We start from the raw sequence: 21,157 nt of genomic DNA on the forward strand, positions 1-21,157 counted from the left end.
AGATGAGCAATTATATCTTAAAGCCGCTGTATTTTCCTGAAGAATTGCCACAATACCCAGTGGCAATGTTCAGTAATCAAGACCAAAATCGTTTTATTACTCTGTGCCTGTTCACGTGTCGCCAGCGGTGGAAAAAACGTTGTCTCAAAGTATTGATTAGCGACTGAAATTGATAGCTAAAAGCCTTTAGCTATCACAATTACATTTGTTTTCTTATATTATTACCAATTAAAACTCTTACCAATGAATTAAAAGTTGAAATACGAAGCTAAAAGTGCAGATAAAATGTTGTTAGCTAAAAGGATAGATTAGCAGTTGAAATTGTTAGCTTAAAAAAAAAAGCTATTAAACTGTAGTTATAAGCAATTGATGATTTAAAATATGAATAACTTAAAAAAATAAATGAAAGAAAGGCTAAACGTAATACTTAATAGTAAACATCTAGTATATAGCATTTTTCTCAAAGCCCACGCTAAGGTTCCGGTATTTACAGAAGGAGATTTCAGGTACCATGGATGTGCTTTTCCTTTTTTTACTTTAACTACACTTGGTAGTGATTCCTGTGCAATTTTGTATTTTGCTGATATTTATGATATTAATGAACTGATATTCTTTATATTTAACTGTGATAAAATATAATTATTGCTATTTCACAGTTGCTGCTTCAACACTTTACCAGTAAAATCGAAACATCAGGTGCAGAAGATAGTTAAATGGTTTTGTAAATGGTTAAAATAGAAAATCTTGCTCAAGAGTGACTCATGTATTGCAAAACTTTAGTTTCCATCATCTAACATTGAAACAGAAACTTGGATGATCTTTATCTCCATCTGAACTACCAGAATGGGTCATGATTTGGGTCATGTTTGCTTATCAACCCATCTACACAGGTTTGTTTATTTGCAGTCGGATGCATTTAGAGTAAATTATTCACGACTACAAGACATATAATTTTCCTTGACGTTTCAGTGGCATTTACAGTAAACAAAGCAAAAAGAAAATATCTGCAGCTATTTTTATGCCTCCCTGATGCCCACACATAGGGAGACTATGTGGCATCGGAGGACAGGATTGTCCCTCTCAGTGGGCCTCAGAACCACCTCTTCAGGAGCAAAGTCTGGCATGTCATTGGCACCTCAGGTAACATATGCTCCTGTGACAACTTCATTATCTCTCATTAGCTTCATTCTATAAGAACTAACTCCACAGACATGCACCAACCATGGAGGTTTATAAATCCTCATCCTCCCATGCAATAACACATTATGTCAATGTACTTTGAGCGTATGTAAATGACACAGACAGTTATGGATGGCAGAGCGCGGTGGCACCCTCTGACCTCAGCAAATTTGTGTAATTATGTCAGCTTGTGCTACATTCTTCACAGTACACAGTGCCCATTAATGCGTTCATTAAACACAGCTTAGCTCAGCGAGTGACCAGGAAATCTTGTGGAATTAGACTCAAGCTGTGTTTCCACCGCCGCAGACACACCTGACAAACCAACGGACAGGTTTTTAGTCCCATTTGGTCGCCTGAGAGTCACAGACGAGCAGGGGGGGCTGATGAGGGATTGAGGAAAAGAGCAGCCATGTTTCTACCTCTGACATAACTGGAGTCAAACCTGCTCATGGCTTCAGAAAACATTTTAACAAATACAGGAAATTTACCTTTTTTAATAAAAAAAAAGAGCCATTTTTCACCAGGATTGCAATGAAATTCTTTATGTGAATCATCTCAGTGTGCAACTCAAGAATAGTTTGTGCTTTAAGAGTTATTCTGTATGTTTACAGACTAATAATTGACAATTACAGCATTTAAAAAGCTCAAGAGTCCTGCTAAACAGGCTTGAAATTATATTTTTCTTGTAAGAGAAAAATTTTGAAACCACTCCAGAGTAATGGATAAAAAGGCCTTTTATAAAACATTTCTTTATAAAATAGATTTATTCTTGCTGATCACAGCAGATCGTCTTATAATGTCTGATTGTGCAGGTGAGTCATGTAAAAGGGCTGAAACAAGGCGTAAATGTCACCATCGTATGTTGTCTCGGTGGTTTACATCATTGCTGTAAAGCGGTCCGACGTGCAGATCTACAGGTGATTGTGTTGTGATTTCAGTCTCTACACAGGTAAATCATCTGTTAAACGTACTCTGTGCGCTTCCTGTAATTTACACCTGTGCCCATCACCTGGTACCGCCGCTGCAGCACAGGCTGAGGCTCCACCTGAGAGCACGAGGACGAGGTGATCAAGATCAGGCCGGCAACTATGAGGAGAAATCCTGCTGCCCAGCCGCAGTACAAAGCGTCTCCAAACTCCCACCGAGGCACCACGTCAGGCACTTTGTCATCAAAGAAATGCATCACTGCTATATGTGCCATATAGGACACGGGAATCAGACACAGAACCCCAGAAACCATCCCGAGCACCCCTCCCGTGATGATTAAAATCCTCTTGGTTTGTTGACCGCTGTCCTCTTTACAGCTGTGGACCAAGTCAAGTCCAGGTATTCCCACGAGAATTCCCAGCATGCCCACAGCGAGGGCAGCACACATGAGGATGCGGGCCAGCTTGAGGTCTGTGGAAAGGCCCAGCAGGCTGTCATAAGCCCTACACTCCATCCCTCCAACGTCCTGGACCACGCAGGTCTCCCACAGGCCCAGCTCGTAGCTCTCCACAGGCAGCAGCGCAGTGCTCATGGTCAGCCACTGCGGTAAGATAGTGGTGGTTAAAGCGCACAGCCATGCTCCAACGTAGACCAGCATCCCCAGCAGCTCCAAAGCGCAGGCGCACGTGTCCATGTTTCTCTCCCCCTCTCTCTGGCCTCCACGCTTGACAGAGCCACAAGAGTTCTTCTTCTCCTTCTCTGGCTGCACTTCAGATGGAGAGGCCTGTCGCTGTACAGTCGGGACAGGAACTGCTCAAAACACCTGATAATTAGAGTTGACCGCTCTAGCTCTGAGGCTTGGAGTTCGTTCTCAAACAGTTCCCACTCAGAGGAGCACACATCTTCTGCTGCTGGAGGGAGAGGGGGGCCCGCATGGCCCTCCCCTTTGTGGTCCTCCTGCTCTCGCTGCTGTGCCAATGGGCAGCAGGGGCAGAGGCAGAGATGGCCACGATTTTTACAAGACCATTCCTATATGCTCTTCCAAAACTGCATGCCATAAGGGATGTCGTTAAAAAAAACAACAACTGCTTGAAGTTCAGTTTGCATCCTGCAATCCAGCAATAACTGGGTACAAACATATGAACAAGGGGCCACACACTACAGCAAACTCAGCTTATTATTTGCAAATGCTAAACACTCTTGTCATAAACTTAGTTGCCATTAAAGCCCTTCATCTCTGTCCTCAAAGGGTTTTTCCTGTAGCCATGAGTAGAAAAACATTTCAGTGTTAGAGTATCATAAAGGCAGTGTTGCACAACTAGGCCTTTGAGTGATTTATTACCAGTGAAAAATGTTATGTAAGGACAGTAATGCTGAGATTTGCTCATAACCATTTAAGTTAAATTTAAAAATATATGAATATTTTTGTCATATTCCTTGTGGTGGGATAGCTGCTCACAGTCAGGCTGTCTGCTGCATGTGACTAAATCTGAAACAACAGAGCAGCTTATTGTGTGCTCTCGTATGAACACTGCATGGTTGTGGGAAATGATCGTAGGAGGCAATAGATCAAAGCTGAGATGTGAGAAAATGTTTCCCGTTCATAAACTCATAGACAGCCGTACAAACCACAAACAAACACACAAACAAAAATGCACAGATAATATCCCCGGGCTGCCAAACTCCTCCTGCTCCGGCGAAGAAAACACTCAGCTGACTGCTGTGATGTCCTCACAAACACTTAAGGAATACCAAACGATACCAGAAACAAGCTTAATCTCAGCTTTAAAGGGACGTCTCTGCAGCTATAGACAAGTTACTCATGATGTTCCTGGCCAAGAATGTCACATTACACATCCAACTTAATTTCTGTCTCTGAAAATATAAAAAATTAAAGTGTAGTTGCAGTTCCCCTTCTTACCCACAGAGGCCGCCAAATATCCTGCACAAATAAATAAATTGGCATGTGGTGGGGGATATTATTCAGAGTTTAAAAGAGTATTTTTTAATACTCTGAGAGAGAGTCTCACCTAGTGTCTGGTTTTACTGCTCCTCCTAATCCTCTTTCTAACTTGTTCTTCCACAGTTTTAAACTTAGCTGGATGCACCGTGTTAATTATGCTGACCACAAAATAGTTTGTAAATTTAAGTGAAAACCCCCTCACTACTGCACAAAGAAAGACACACACTTATTGGAGGTATTTGTCCTTCTTGCTGTGACGCAGCTGAGAAGATCCTGGCCTGTTTTAGTCATATTGTGTTTTATGTACCTCTGTACCATTCTACTTCTTGTGTTTTTTCATAAACAATACATAACTTATAAGTAATAATAGAAAAAACTTTATTGCCATTTATTTTATCATAGCTTATAAAAACCTTAATTGTAGATTTTTAATTTTGACTCGCTGAAAATGGGAGAAACCAGGAGGGAAGATAAGAATTGAGTATTTCAGAGGGACATCTTAGATTGACCAATTTGGAGACAAAGTTAAAGAGGCAAGCCTGAAATGATTTGGTATTAGTACATACAATACTATACTAATATAGTATCTAAAGTACAGAGGAGGTATAGTGGATATTGGATAATGCATGTTGAGTATGGAGCTTCCAAGCAGGAGGAAAGGAGGAAGATCTCAAAACATTCACTAATGTAATGAAGAAGGACATGCAGAGGGTTGGTGTGACAGATGAGGATGCAAAGAAGAGGGTCAGATGGAGGCAGATGATCCCCTTTGGGAACAAAAGGGAAAACCTACAAGAAGAAGATGATAGTTGCATATTTTAGGTAATTTGGATATTATTTGGTGGGGTGGGCTGCTTTTAACCATGTAAAGCACTTTGTGCTACATCTTTGTATGAAAAGTGATTTATAAATAAAGATTGATTGATTGATATTTGAATCTACTTTTAGCTACTTAAGTAAGAATAATTGTAAAACAGTTGAAACGCCAGGAAGTTGATCTGGGTGGCCGGTGTATGAGCTGTTGCAGTGCCAATTAAGGCCAAGAGGTGGCGCAGGTGCACCACTAAAACGACTCCTTCAAACAACAGCGTGATCGGGGGAGTTTCCCTAGATTTTATATTAAAATGATATCTTTTTTATAACTGTCTTATATTAATATTAAAATTAAAAATTACTTATTTAAATTGTATATACACAAACAGAAGCTACTCTTGAGATACATTAATGAGTGAATCAACAGGTTTGTGTCGCAGCGTTAGCTAAATCACTCAGCTGAATTAACATTAAAATGAAACTTTAAGTCTATTTTATAAGGTATGTTTTCGCGGCGCCGTGAAGCTTTAATGAAAGTGTTGAGCTCTGAAGTTTCCTCATTGGACAGGGGGAACTGGCTCCGTCGTACGTATGCAAATCCGCTCCCGAATATGGACACGGGGAATGAAATATGGCGGAGAAGGCGAACATGGAGAAACGAGCACTGAGAGAGCCCCGCCGCGCTGATTTTGGAGGGTTGTAGAAAGAAGAAGAGGAAAGTGGATGTACCCCCGGTGGGACTTTTTCCAGCCTCGGTGGAAAGTTTTGTATCTGCGTTTCTTTTCTCCAGCGCGTCCAGGTCGTTTGGTTGTAATGCAGTGAGGAGCGACTTTTTCAGGGGGATAAAAGCAGGGCAGGGGGCTGCAGCCCTCTCACCGTCTCGACGCTATGCCGTGGGTCAGCGGCGGAAAGCGGAGAGAGAGCTCGGAACTGCCGCTGCCCGCGGGCTGGGAGGAAGCCCGGGATTACGATGGCAGAGTGTTTTTCATCGACCACAACACCCGGCAAACTTCATGGATTGACCCCAGAGATAGGTACGCTTAAGGCCCTGGAGTAGTGTTATTACACACACTAACAAAAAGTAATCTTAATACAACGAGACTTCTTTATAAACTGACATAACTCACAGGAGAGCAGGGGCGTTTCCAGGGGGGGTTTAATGGGGTGGCACAGAGGGACCGAGAATGAGACAGGGTTGGCTCACTGGAAAATAATTGTAGAAAAGTAATATAGAAAACATAAACGAACTACGAACCATCCTATTCCTTCAAATAGAAGCTTTTATGTGCAAAATGGCTCTTCACATAAGCCTGAAAATTTCATTCAAAGCTATTTGAAAAAGTTTCACCATCAACATACACTGTTCTTCTTCTTAGTTTTAGTTTCCTAAAGAAACCTACAACTTTGATCACAGAGAATATCGTTCCCCCCCCACATAATACATCCTTAAATTTTCTTTCTTTTTTCTGGTTATTTTTATTTACTACATTTGGCCTTATGTTGAACCCGTCAATTTAAGATTTTGTTTTGATGCACTTGATGATAGTAAGCTGTTCTGTATGCATGTCACCAGTTTAGTTCTTAGTTCTAGACCAGGGGTCCCCAATCTCAGTCCACGAGGGCCGGGGGCCCTGCAGGTTTTAGATCTCACCCTGGGTCAACACACCTGAATCACATGATTAGCTCATTACCAGGCCTCTGGAGAACTTCAAGACATGTTGAGAAGGTAATTTATCCATTTAAATCAGCTGTGATGGATCAAGGACACATCTAAAACCTACAGGGACACCGGCCCTCATGGACTGAGATTGGGGACCCCTGGTCTAGACTAAGACGAAGATTATTAGCACTGTGGGCACCAAAATTTCTTGTGTAGTATCTTGTTGAACTTAAGAGATGAACTTAGGCGTATAAATAAGGAAAAGTCAATGAAATCGCCTCTTCCCCTTCCTATTATTTTATTTATTTATTTATTTTTTTTATAGGGTGGCACAAAGCAAGAGGGGATTCACGGGAAATCAGAAAATATAATGTAGACCGTAAATGAAAGTAGAAAGCATTGCAGATCCCTGTGCTATAATAGAGTTTATGAGAGTGTGAAAATGGTTTGATGAATAACTGTTTAAAGCGGATGTGGAAACTGTTTCTGTTATTTTCATTTAAGTTTATGGTCGACATATAGCTCAATATGATTTAAAGCAAACTCTAAATTTTTCCTACCTTTAATAAATGTCCTAGTTTTCACATTTAATGAACCAGTTTACAAAAAATATAACTGGATAGAACTGTCTTAAAATATAGGCGAACTAAATAAGTGGGTGAGTCTATCATGTAGATAAACAATAGTATTTTATGCCTGTATTATATTATTCTTGTAAAAATGTCATTATTTTAGTATTTGACTTGGATCTTCAGTCCTCCCTTCAGCTGGCAGTTTTTATTGGGAAACACTAAGTAAGCAATAATGTCAGTGCAGTTTCCATATAAAGACACTGAGAGGATTTAAAAGTTTTATCATTAAATATACTTAAAGTACTTATCATCCAGAATCATGATTATTCATTTAATAATTTTTATAACTGTAATATTGTAGCTGGAGATTATTTTAATTACTTTATTACCGATTGATTGATGGATTGATAATACTTTATTCATCCCGAGGGAAATAGTCTGATCTCTCCTATATTATTAGCTGTATATTTTAAAATCAAATTATATTTGTAATATCGTATTTACATATAAAATAGAGTAAGAGTAGAAAGTAGAATAATATAGAAATAAAGTAGAAGTATAAATAATAAATGTACTATATTAGACTATAACACTGGCCCTGTTCATGTTCTTGTAAAATTACCCGCATATCTGGACAATGCCCCTGTTGGAGCAAGGTTGTAATTACTATCAGAGGTTGTGTTTTGGGGATAAGTAAAGTTTAAGTTTGGCACACAGCACTATACACGAGGCTAAAATAAACATGAAGATTAGGTGCCAAAGAAAAATATAAGACGCAGTAAAATAAACAGGTAGTTTTAAAATAAGTAAATAACAATTCAATAAAAGAGTCTTCAACAGAAGACCAGTTTTTGACTGCTTTTTAAAAGAATCCACAGGGGCAGCTTCTTTATTGTGAGGTTGTGGTGAATCATGTGGCCACAGTCGATGATCGTCTGAGGTTTGGGAGCAGCTGTGGGCCTCCACAGCGCCTACAGAAGCTCCCTTACAAACACGATCATGGTCTAATGATCCCGCATGTCGGTTTAAACATGAAATTTGACAGTTTGGACGTAAAATTAGACAGCAGCTCAGCCTTTCTATTGTTGCAGAGGAGTTGTTTTTGTCCAAGTTAACCCTGTCAGCGTGGTCACCTGAGCTATTTATCTGTCCCTTCTTCACTTAGAAGAAAACCTATTGAGTGTGTGTTCGCATGTGTGTCAAACCTCAGTCATCCAGACTCATCAGTAAGCCCTGCAGATTTATGACTTCCAGTGACCTGAAACATTCCTGGCTCACACACCTAATACAGAGCGCCATTGTTATCCAGCTCCCCTTTCCTTTCCACACAAAGACACCTCCTAAAGACCAGTCAGAGAGTGAAGAGCTGCTCTCATGTTTGTCATGTCCAGCCTTCAAAAGATGACAATTTTAGTGTGTGATTTCCATTGCATGGAGATTTCAGCATGGAGATTAGTAGTCGGACATGTGCTTTAAACTCCAACTCCCAGAAATCTTTGTGAAAGTATGTGAGGAATGCTCGCTGGGCCACTGAGAAAGCTGCAAGGATGTGCTTTTTGCGGGGACTGGGATTTTTACCAGCCCAGAAGCAAGCTCAATCAGGCATTCAAAGCAGACTTTGTTGTGAGATTACTGGGAATTACAGCAAGTATTTTAGCTCTGATGTATTATGAGGGGAAAGGCTGAAATTCACAAAAACCGAGCTCAAAGTATGGCGAGTACTAGTGTACATTTTACTCCAGCAGTGGGCTTCTAGTAGCTGCGTGTAATCTAGATAAGGAAAACCTGATTTCCTCGTGAGTTGATTAACCGTTGTTGTTTGCAGCTAATAGCAGTTTCACATATTTTTATAGTCATCAGCATTTGAGGGAGGGCCTTCTTTAGTAAGACTAAAGAATGTTTTCTGTATTTGTTCTGGTGCTACTCCGTGATTTATAGGGTTTCTCATTGGAGGAATGTCTGCTGTCACCACCTGATACTGACTTTCCAATAAATCACATCGCAGCACAAACCTTCTGCTAATGAGCAGCAGATACAAAAAGGTGTCAGCTGTTCTGTCAGGGTTTTAAAAAAGCAGATAAATGAGGCTGTTTGCATGCACGTATGTCAAGAGCAGAGAGATGAATGCAGAGATAAGAGGTTCGTAATTTCTCCTGTCAAGTCTCGGTTTGACAGCTGCTCTGCTGAATTGAAATCAAAGGATGAACGTTACTCATTGGGTGTTGAACCCCTGAGAATCAGCTGATCTGCTCTGTCCAATGACTTTTTTTGTAAAGCCTTGCAAAAGTTTGCTTTCTTACTGTTCATATTTTTGGAGTTACAGGATCTGAGAATACACTGGGCTGGGTTGAAATTTGGTGCTTTTTAGTTTGCATGATTTTTTTTTTTTCCTGCATTTTTCCTCCTAACTTTGTAAATACAAGAGACAACTTTTTACTTTTCGATACATTTTTATGACTAAAAAGAATGCTATTTTTAAAGAAGAAATCACCTAAATTAACCCACCTTTATCTATTTGAGGTCCTGTGACAAAAAACAAAGACAAAAAAAATCTGCTGATTCTGAGGGGGTCAGGAGGGAACTTCTTACAGCAGGGTAATTTTGTGACTCGTTTGTTTTTATAGGACTTCATCATGAGATCTGGGTTTTACCTGAGGCTGCTAAATGGAAAAAAATATCAGCCAGACACTTAAAAGACAAATCATGTGATGAGATTCTTTGGAGGTGTTGTGGAATTATAAAAATGCAATAAATGTAGTCAGGTGAAGACTGTTTGTGTGTTTAACCCTCAAGCCACCAAGATAATGACCAGAGGCGTTCTCCTGCAGTAAATATTTCTACTCTGCTAGGTGCTTACATCGGAGTGTGAGTGTGTGTGTGTATTAATGATAAAAAGCACGTAGAATGAATAAAATAAAGTGTTGCATGTATGATTGGGTGCGTAGTAAGAGTAGAAAAGCGTTATTTACATACCAGTCGGGGGAGCGGGGTGGAGGTGGAATGCTCTATATTTTGGGAATAATATGATCTGTTTTACAGAAAACACTGGCCTCAGATTTGCAGTTTAACTCCTGGCTCTCAAGAAACAAAAAGTACAGTACAGCAGCTTGTGTGATCTAGTGTGTTGCTCACCAGGTCTGCCTGATGCGCCTTGAGTCTGCTGACTCGCAGAGAGGAGCGTCAGTAGTGGATTATCACTGCTAATCGCTAAAACAGAGGCACCATTGAAGCTGGAACATAATTGTCAGTGATGATCACGATGAGCTGTAATGGGGCGGCGTATCAGCCAGAGGTCGAGTTTGTTCCTGCCGAAGATGGAGACGTTTTGGTTAGATGAGGGTGTGTAGTGACTCATTAGACGGACTTGCCAATGCAGTGCACAGATACCTGAGAAATTGAGGGTTTCTCTGTTTACTTTGGTATAGCAAGTAAATAAGTATAAGGTAATACAGACTCATTTCTTTCAATGTACAGCTCTCAAAAATGAGCCTTTGGTGGGTGACTGTGCACGTTTGGTAGGCGTGTGGTATAAAAATGGCTGTGTTGCCTGACTTTACAGAAGTGCGTGCGTTTTCTTGTTGGCCATTCCATAAACAAAAATGTATTTGAAGCTTGAATAAATTAAACCCATTTACAGAAAACTTAAAAATCACCATCCAAGAATTTTTTTCCCCTTGATGGAAGGCCAAAACCTCAGTGGTTTTTAATATGAAGGAAAATCCCTGAAGAAGAAAATGCTTCATGTGATGATGATGATGGTATGAAGACGATGCAGCTGGGTGGGCTGAAGATTTTCAGACTTTTGAAGTGGTATAAGATGACCGGGGACTGATAATTAACTGATATTTCTTGTAAGTCAGCGTAAATATCAACAGAAAAGTTCAAGGTTCCCTAAAACCATGCTGGTGTGCATGCAGGAAAACCCTGATAAATGCGGATTAATCATAAGGAACCAGGAAAACCCCTGACTTTGCAAGCAGCTGAGACCCCGTCCGAACTGATTGCCTTAATTTCTGATGCTTTTTTTTTTTTTTTTTTTTTTTTTGGGCTGACGGTGGATACCTCAAGCTGCTTTCGGCCAGCTCCTGCAGATAAGCTGAGCAGCTCTGAGGAGCTTTTTTGTTGCTGTGGAATGAACGTTATGTTAGGCATGCCTACACTAATGCCCGGGGGCTCTGCTCGCTCGCGGCCCCAGACAAAGCAGCAGAACAGAGGCAGTTCCCACGTGTCTACCTCCTCCTCTCATCCTGGGCCCTGTAGGCCTCCTTTATTAGCTCTGTTATGCAATGGCCATGGCCGGCCTGCCGCTCAGCAAAGGGAGGCCTTTATGCTTGGTCACAAAGCACATCAAATTCAATTATTCTGGAAAGGGTGAGCTGTGTTGCCAGCACCGAAGGGTTATTCACATGCGCTGAACCCCGCTGTTATTTTGCTTCCCCCAGTGTTTTCATTATGATGGCTCTTTTTTTGTCTTTCGGTTGCGGGAGGTTGCGAACATGTCATTGCTTGATCTGGTGTCATTTTGCCCGTGTTCTTTTTCATGAGCAGACAATATGTTTGTCTTCAGCTTTCACCTCACTCCTTCTGGAAGCGCAAACACTTTGTCCTTCAGCAGTTAGTGCTGCAGGCGCCTTTGACGTCCAGGTTTCCCAGCTGACTGTCTTGTGGTTTGTTTGTTTTTTTGGGGATGATTTATTGCTACAAAAACAAGAAAAACACTCACTCGTAGCTTAAACCCTGCTTTATGTTGTTCCTCAATATGCTTTTCTCTGGCAGCGTCAGCCATCAGTCAGATGTGTAGGTTGGCAGTGTTTTATGTGTATATTGTGAAGAATGCTACCTAAACAGGACATGCCAGACTCCATGGACCAGCCTTCAGCTCTGGGTGACCATTGTTTTTTTTTTTTTTTGTTTTGTTTTTTCTTCCTCTTCCATGCATCTGCACAATTCTTATTCAAAAGTGAAGAAAAATGCTGTTGACAACCTGGACTCTACTGTTTTTCTGTGCTTTTACAACTACAAAAACTACAGTTTCTCTGTTATTATATTTCAACAGATCTTGATGTGCTTCTGGTTGATTTGAGTTATTTTGAAACTATTTATAAAGCTTTCAAAAACATTAATGTTAACAATTAAACATAAGACCCAGGAAACCCCAGCAGAACAGGTAATTCATTTCGAAGCAGCGTCTTTTAGTTTTTTTTAAAGAATGTAAAACGTGTCTATCTGCTTGTTAAACCTGACATAATTAGCTATTTCCGGGCATAAATGCTCCTTCAGTTCCCAAAAGCAAACAAACACTGAGGCACCTTTGACAGTTAAAAAACAATCCACATTTTTTTTCCAGCTCCAATAAAATGATCAGTATGGCTGTTCTCCCAGATGTTACAATAAAATTTAATATCCAGGCATGAAGGAAAGAGAGTTTACAAGACATCTGAAAATCATATATCATGTTCCTGTGCAGCACTGCAGCAACTCTGGACGTAAGCAAAGACTGAAAACTGACTCCAGCAAAGGTTGAAGGGTTAGTGCAGTTGAGCTAGCTGACATTATGATGTTCTACCTGGTGGCTACCTACAAAGCTATCAGTAGGCATATAGTAGTGTAGGCGAAACTGCATCCTGTCTAACAGGATGTTAGTCATTCTTATGACGGTGCATGGTTTGGATTACGCACTATGAAAAAGGCCTGATCCTAAGCCGTGGTGTTCATAGCTGTAGTAAAAGCCTCATTTTAAAGAGAACTTGTAACAAAATGCTTGAGAGGCTGAGAATGATGACTGAACTGTTGTGGGGAAACAAGAAGCAAAGCACTAGAGCAGGTTAAAAAGACGAGAGCCTCATGAAGGCAGCGCTTAGACCCAGAAACGGGGTTATGACATCATCACTATTTTTTCTTAAAAAGATTTATATAAAGCAGTGGTTCCCATTTCAGGACCTGAAAGACTCCACTGATCAGGCTGTTTGAAAACCACTAAATTACAGTCGCTGATGTCATTTCTAAAACCTAAGCAGTGGAAATGCACAGATAAATCAGCCTGATGTTAAATGACACAATAGTTACCCTTGGCAGTGGTCAATAATAATGTGCAACATTAATTTTATGCTTTAGAAGATTTCAGAAGTATTGTAATAAAGAGTCATTATGCTAATTTCCAGCTCAATATTTTTATTATTGAACTCTAATAGAGTTGGTTTCTATAATTCACAGTATATAAATGAAATAATCTTTATTTATCACATACTGTACCTTGGTGCAAGGCCTCCAATTCATCCTCAAGCTGCTTTAGTGCCTCTTTTGAAACCAGTTTTCTTCTGATTGGCTGCCACTTGCAAAGAGAAGGTGGTTGGGCGGGATTTTGTACTCATAACCAGTTCTATGTGCCTGGGATGAACGTATTAGGGATACTATCCTGTCTTTAAGTGATGACGTGATGAATCCTAATTCCAGGCCCAAACTACTCTTCGTTTAATAAGGCTGTTGTGTATTTTAATGCGTTGTATCTTGTTCTATTTAATCTCAACAAGCCCCTGAAAACAGTCAGTGATCACTGTCGGTAGGGCAGGGATATGGCCAAAAATATTTATCACGATATATATTTGGAAATTTGCGATAACGATATAACTGATGATATAATTGACGCGAGACAAAATACTTTACAACTCCACAACTTTATTGGTGCAAAAAAAAAAGCCCATCAATGCATTTTCACTGAAACAAGCAGCTGTTTTTTATGTGCATTAAATCTATATAAAAATTTAACAATGCAAATGCAAATTCCTTGCTGACAGTTTAACCAAAAGGCATTTCCAGTGGAAATGGGCTGACATATCCTGAGCATATAATATCCACAAAACTAAAAAAGAGGTAATACACACACAATATGGTAATATTATGTTGAAGCATGTACGTAATAGCAGTACGTATCACTCTACAAGGCTCCCGACTATGGTAGCCGTAATCCTCCGACATAACGATCAAGCGGTGCGGCTTCGTAGCTTATCAAAGTTGTACTAAAACATTTTGAGCGCCGTGTACCACATAAAATCTGCCATGTGCGTATGAAAACAAAGGCACTGTTGCGCATTTTACCCATATTTTATCACGATATTTCATTTTCTTATCATTGCCTAACGTTATACCGGTATTACCGTGAATGGTATGATAAGGCCTAGCGTTCATCTTCCAGCTTCACTGTTTATATTATGCTAACATGGCTGTGTCGCTAGCAATCACGTAGCACATCATTACATGCGAATTATCCAAACTTCAGTAACCCTACAAATGTCACTGCTGTTTACTTTCCTGTCTTCATTTATGTTGGAAGTAGTAGCAGAGCTGTATGTCTTAATTTTTTCAGAAATCCCTCAGTCAGAACATGGTATATTTAGATGGAAACTAGCGAGCTAACTCCCTGCTAACTTCTAACTCCGCTAAGTTTAATAAATTCTGTTTTCATGGATGCCTGGATGTTAAACTTAATTGTTACACCTGGTAAAGCAGCAACGCTGATCATTTTATTAAAGATGAAAAGATTTAGACAGTTTTTAACTCGCAGTGATGCCGCAGTGATCGTGTGACTTTAGGGACCTGCAGCGGAGTTGGGCCCAGGCACGGCTAATGACGTCAGACTTAAAGACGGGATACAGGTCAAAGTATAGAAAGAACTATTTGAAGATCTCTGTTTGGTTCACAGGGATTACTTCAGCATAACTTTTATTATTTGAAATTCTTAACCACAACAACAGGATATGTAAAATAGAAAATAGTTGTTCCCCTTAAAATTGTCCATCTATCTTTTATAACATTTTTGCTTCTCTGTCACACTGAGGGGAAAAATACAAAAGCTTAAAAAAACAAACAAAAAAGCCAGTAATTTCACAATTCTGCATCCCTACTAACTACCAGTTAAACAGAGTGTTCATCCAGCTGTATTTAATTGCAGTATTTTGCTATTGTCCTTAGCTAACTACTGTCTTGAGTTTGTGACTACCCCCAAACTCTCAATAATTCATTTAGAGCGTGTTTTCATTAAGAGAAAATGTGGAGATGCGGTGCTATGTGCTAATTTTGAATTGAAGCTCCAGACCAGATTATGTGTTCAGCCTAAGTTGCCTTCTTCATTTTCCTTTTTAAATACGCCCAACAAAAGCTCCACCTTGCTTCTATCTCGTGTTGTATTGGGGAGATGACAAACAGTTTGCAAGCCAAAAAGAAGTGCTGTTGCCTCAAAAATTCCTTTCTGTGTTAAAAAAGAAATGTGAAAACAACTTGGGGAGGAATGTCATTTATGTCCAGACTGTCAGAGGGGTCTGGTGCAGCGTTTCAGAGTGAGGCCTGAAGCAGCTGGCAGACAGACGGACGCACAGACACCCGGTTCTCCCATTATGTGTTAAATCTTATAGAAATAGGTTTCTATAAGTAGCCTAAGATCCCCGTCTCTGTACACATTTAGACAGCGCCTGAACACATGGACGGGGCTTGTCCGCTGAAAGCTAAAAGACTGTGTAGCAAGTCTTGAAGGGCTTCATCTTTATGAAACGGGGCTTTAGCTCTAATATCACCTTAGCTAAAAATATTGAAGTAGCTCTTTCTAATTACAGCTCTGAATACTACAGTATAAATGAAGATTTGGTAATGCTGTGTTTGTAAGACCTCATCTGTGTAATCTCCAAGTGGTTGCTGGGTGAAATCGGTCTCTTGGCATCTTTCACCAAATGGTCTAGTGACCACCAAGTAGTCAACCTTAACCTAGAAATGGAGTGGTTAAATTCCATTTCTAGGTTAAAGTTGACTAGCTAGGTCCAGAAGAGAGGCACAGAGGAAAGCCAACCTAAGATTCACTTCCTTTAAATTTTCATGGAAATTCTGACCCACTTCCTTTACACAAAAATCAGCCCTTGGTACCTCTAACAGCCTTAGAAACAACAAAGAGATTATTTTTAAATTGCCTTACTGTCCAAAAAAAAAAAAGTTTAATACACAAACAAAACCTGCGTGATGCACCTTTAAATCAGGGCCCAACCCAAAGTGATTTACATTTTCCCGTCAGTGTCACATTTGGATGCAATGAATAGTCTTTATCTTTAAATCCATAAGGTTGGAAATTTCACACTGGTGCTGAGAGTGGACCAGGTGGTAAAATCGATGTGTTTCTGACAACTCCACTCTCTGGTCTTCTTGCCAGTACCACTGCTACCTTTAGCTGTATTTCTTTTCTTACATTTTCTAGATCTCATCACTTGTTCATCTAATGTCTCTTACTAAACTAGGCGGCATTTCATCAGTCCGTTTTTAACCAAGTAAGAAGAGTCAGCTGAAGTAGTGTCAGAGGCTGCATTATATGAAGCTAAAAGCCTGGATTAATGAAGAAATGTCTCTGCGTGGTGTTTTTAGGTTTTCTTAAGACGGCAAACACAAAGAAAACCTGGTTATGTTGAACCAGAAGCATAGTCCACCCCTCTGATTAAATGAGCAGTGCTTGTTGTGCAAAGATCTCTCCTCTGGTCAGATTTGTAGACTTCAGCAGTAGGATTGTGGGATCATAAAAGTCTTTCAGTGGCTGATTAAGTGTTTCGTGATTCTGATTTGATTCTTCTGCTGTGGCTGACTGGCTGTTTTATAACATAGCTGCATTTATAGTGAACCAAACGGTGTCAAAAATGCATTATATACGGACTGTTTGGGGCTGTTTGTATTAAAAAAGTTGGCGTAATGAGCTGTATGTTTTTTAATTTATTATGAGCTGTATTATGAACCAAATAAAAGCCGGCAGCAGCAAGAGAGCCTTTGAATTGTTGTTAGCTTCTTGAAAACATGTGGCTGTCAAACCTTAGTGAGCTCATTGTGGTCGAGCTGAAGGATAGTAACCCAGATTCAGGGTATTAAATCCAGCTTCTGAGGTCCCGTAAAGAAATGTGTGAAGGCAGTATTATTTTTAGTGGAATGTGCAGACTTCTTTCTGGAGAATTTTAATTGTTGCAGCTCCGAAACAAAGGCTAAGGAGCTGGTGGTGATGACCCAGCTAGACGTGGTTCGGTGGCCCAGACTCGAGTTTCACATGCCTTTCCCATGCAGCAGGCCGTCGCCGCTACAGATAGAAATATCCTCTGGGACAACCCAGGATGGCACAGATTATTCTAGAATTAGCAAATGTCTTCAACAACTAAATATATTTTGCTGAGAATTTGCGGTGCACGAGCAAGCCCGGCAGCATTTCATTCCTCCACAGCTGAACATGCTTGTCATTCTCGCAGCCTCTATTTTTTTCCGTTTCAGATATGTCTCATTTTCTGTTTCCGCTCAGATTGAAAGAGGATCCTGGAGAATGTTTAATGTTTTAGAATAAACCATTAACCGCCGACAAAGCCTCAACATGCATGCGAGTATTATTTTTTTATTTAAAAATGTTTTCTCAGGTTTATTTCTTGTCTTAATACTTCTTTGGTGTTTCTGGTCATTCTTTGTTTGTTTTCTTTTTCATTTCTGGAAGAAAATGGCTAATTTTGTGACAAGAACTATGTCTACACCAATTATTTTCTAACCAAACCAACACAGGTCCAAATGTCCAGTGCAGTCTGACCTTAGATGGTCTTTGAGTTTTGTGTTTTGGCTTCTGCATGCTCCATCCAGACAGTTCTCTCGCCTAAACCACTTTGGGTATTTCCAGTAGCGCGAACACGTCTAAAGTCAGCCTTTTTCTGCTGTTTGCTTCATGTGAGAAAGTGAAAGTATGAACTTTATCCAAACCTGATTCTCCTGATATTTGATTAATACTCATTTATTTGTTTCCAAAACCCGAGGTGATGAATTGAGATTTGTTAGTTTGATTTGTATTAAGATTAAGTCAACACAAAGTTTGGAACTGGAGAACAACCCATGACTCAGAAACTGGAAATGAAGGATTTTTGACAAATTGTTAAAACAATGGCTCCTGTTAGTTTTACTCAAAATATCCACAAAGTAAAGAGCTGATGTCTGCTAAGTTTCATAGAACCAGTCCTTGGTCTACAGGAGTCCTGTTGAGAGAGGATGAGAGGATGTAGTCATCTCAGCTTCGAGATGAGTTGATGTCAGCATTACTGCTCAGAATGGCATTCCTAAAATGCTGATGTTATGCATGTATATCCCTATTGCGTTCACCTTCATAATTAACCTTTTTTGCCGTGCTGACAAACTGGGCTTTATATGTGGCTTTTAATGTGGTGGTTATTAGTCTAATTCATCATTTGGTCATTTTATCCATTATGTACTTCAACCTTATGTTAAAGCTTGAGGAAATTTAAGGGGGTCACTTAGGTTAATATTTATTTTGGGGAGATTTTGGAGTCGTTAAAATAATCGGTTCAGTACTTGTTAAGATATTTCAGTCTGGAACAAATTTGATGGACAGCACAACCCATAGACAGATTTTGCCATCCAGAGAGACACACTGGCTAAAAACTGCCTAAAAGTCCCTGAGAGCACCTGCTGTGTAGGGAGTGTAATCCTGCAGCAGCTCTAAAATAATCCTAATGGAATATGATTATTATAGAAATAAGTGCTTGGGCCTAAAACGGCCAAACAGTATTGGGGTGGGTAAAGCATCCCGTTGGTTGTCTCACACATGCTCTGCATCCTCTGCAGATCTCTGATGTAGTCCATATCAGCGTCCTAGTAAAGTTTGATTGCACCTTTCAGAGCAGTGGAGGTCCTGTGTTCTGCCTCCCGCACCATCATCTAAACCAGTGATTTCCACACATTGTGTGCCATGGAGCACCAAAGGGGAAAACCCAAGTGAAGGCAAATCTGTATTCACATCTGTGCTAAACAGATTCTTGGTCACCAGACATTAGGCTGCCGTCTGGACTTTCCTCAGCTTCAATCTGGGACAAACAGATTAATGTTTGTGATAAATGTTTCACTGCTTCAGTGTGAAACGGGAGCTTTACTGACCTCTTGGAATTCCTCATAAAGTGTTGTTCGGTGTTGTGAACGGTAACTACTAGCTACTGGTGAGGGGAGGGGGCGTGTGGCTGTCAGCCAGAGGAGGCAAAGACGCCACTGCTCGTGTCAGTATTGTTGGAAATGAGCATCTAATCCAATAGTGATAGTAATTTTTAGTATAAGTTAGTATTTGAGTGATTTTTTTTTTTTTTCCCCTTTGGAACAACCGTATTTGGCTACTGTAAAAAGTTGGATTGCATTTATACTTTGCAACAAGCTCTTCTATCATGTTTGTTATCCACTGCTATATCAGCCCATTTAGCACAATCAAGCAAACCATCTCAGACTCTGTTTCAGATCCAGTGGGGGGGTTTTGTTGTTGTTGTTGTTGTTGTTTTTTAAGGTGGGCCAAGTTTTGATCTGAATGGTTTGTTTTCCACGTGTCTGTTTGGCTTGCTTGGTGTCAACATGAACAAGTTTCTTCAGAAAGGCGACTCGCTCCAGCTCATTGCTGCATCCTTCTCGCTGTCCGAGCCTGTTGTGTCACTTTGTAATAATTCCTGTGCGAATGGATTTCCATTTGACAGAAGAAAGGTTGAAACTTTTCCGTTGTATGGGAATGAGTGCATACAGGATACTATCCAAAGTTTGGCGCATTTGCCACAAAAACACGCCGCACACCTTGACTTTCTTCAAGGGGCAACAGCTTGCTTTAGAGCTGTCATCAAATTGGAATTTGATTATATGATTGGATTTTTAAATACTAAAAAACAAACTTATTTTAATGTGCTTTTGGAAGCACTAGTGTGCCTCAGTGTACCACGTGGGAACCACGGGCTCGAACCAAATGGAGCCTTTACAATTGTGAGACTGTCTCATTTTTGTGCCCCGTGTAGGAAACGTCCCGACTTAAATCTCTCACATTTTATTCAGGCACAGCTGTTTCACTGTGTCAACTGAGGCTGACTGTCAGAAAAGGTCATAAAAATTTCTTCTGGTTAAAAGTGGACCAGAAATGCAGACTTACTACACACAGCTAGCTTCAGTTGTCCAGTTTTTCTGGCTGAATCTATACTGTCACATTGGCCGTCTCCTGCTCTGTGCTGCTGTGTGTCCCTCTGCTGCTGCTGTGAGTTTTTTGTGCAGTGGTTACAGACTCTCCCAAGACCAAGACATTACTTGGAAAAACAGAGGCTGCTGTCACAAGACCGTGTAACAAACCAAACATTCAGAAATTCAGATTCAGATCTCTGAGAGGACATGTTTTTCCCTTCTGCCTTTTTTCTTTTTTTCTTAGTCTCCCCAGGGAGGTCAGAGGGCAGTTCAGGACTAACCTCCCTCTGACGTCACATAGCTTCCCGTCCAAAGCCTCTCGTGGTTGTTCTATTTCTATCACCATTTCAAATCACCCAAAATAAAGCAGAACTACTATACATTATTGCTGCTCTTCATATAACCTTGCATTGCTTTTTTACTATAGATTTTTTTGTCTCATTGTTTCTCCTACAGTTCCTTTCTGCACATGAAACCTGACAGCAGCTGTGTTACAGTCAGTGTTTATTTAAGTATTTACAAGTGCAGTTGGTGTCTGTTTACCTTTAACAAACATTTAAAGCAGGAGCAGGTAGGGAGTGTGCTCTTGTTTGCCTTGTCCTGGTGTTTGGCAGCGGGACAGTGCACATAGTTCATCCCTTTAACCCTGCTTCAGCCTGCCTCTGGTAGATTTGAGCAGTTATTTGTGAAGCTGCTGCAGGCCTGTGCACTTTATTTTAGGGGAATATTTGGGTATTAAGTGTGCCAGTGTTTCTAGTTAGGAGAGGCCACTGATGAAGAAAATATGATCAAACAATTCATCTGTGAATCATTTAGTCTAAGTCGAAGTTTGACCTCTTCAGGTGTGGACATTATTAAAACATGAATGGGTCAGCTAGCTGTGGCTCAGGTGTTATAGCTATTGCATTGATTGATCCTTGATTGAAAAGCAAATTAAAAGTGTGTAAAATAAAACTGCATGTGAATATAAATGGTGTAGCTCGTAGACTAGAAAAACACTATCCTACCAATCAAATGCCGGGACAGTGATCTACTCACCTGTAATCCTACATGTAAAGC

At 40.3% G+C, this 21,157-nt stretch overlaps 2 protein-coding genes across 2 annotated transcripts in view; one reads left to right on the top strand and one right to left on the bottom strand.

Moving 5' to 3' along the window:
* Nucleotides 1–1,741: 1,741 nt before the first annotated feature.
* cldn33b (claudin 33b) lies at nucleotides 1,742–3,119 on the bottom strand. Its single transcript, XM_004557052.2, has one exon. It carries the CDS (start codon nucleotides 2,801–2,803, stop codon nucleotides 2,144–2,146), a length of 660 nt encoding a protein of 219 aa, XP_004557109.1. The 5' UTR covers nucleotides 2,804–3,119; the 3' UTR covers nucleotides 1,742–2,143.
* Nucleotides 3,120–5,469: 2,350 nt separating this feature from the next.
* Nucleotides 5,470–21,157, top strand: part of wwc3 (WWC family member 3) — a 41,608-nt gene continuing 25,920 nt past the window's right edge. Inside the window, exon 1 of the mRNA XM_004557050.4 lies at nucleotides 5,470–5,919. Within this exon, the coding sequence (XP_004557107.3) occupies nucleotides 5,774–5,919 (146 nt within the window). The 5' untranslated portion in view covers nucleotides 5,470–5,773. The remainder of the gene's footprint in view (nucleotides 5,920–21,157) is intronic.

The sequence above is a fragment of the Maylandia zebra genome, linkage group LG23 (assembly GCF_041146795.1).
Source record: "Maylandia zebra isolate NMK-2024a linkage group LG23, Mzebra_GT3a, whole genome shotgun sequence".
Lineage (NCBI taxonomy): Eukaryota > Metazoa > Chordata > Actinopteri > Cichliformes > Cichlidae > Maylandia > Maylandia zebra.

Coding starts and splice junctions, on each gene's coding strand:
- cldn33b (XM_004557052.2), bottom strand. CDS start 2,803: ATGGACACGTGCGCCTGCGCTTTGGAGCTGCTGGGGATGCTGGTCTAC.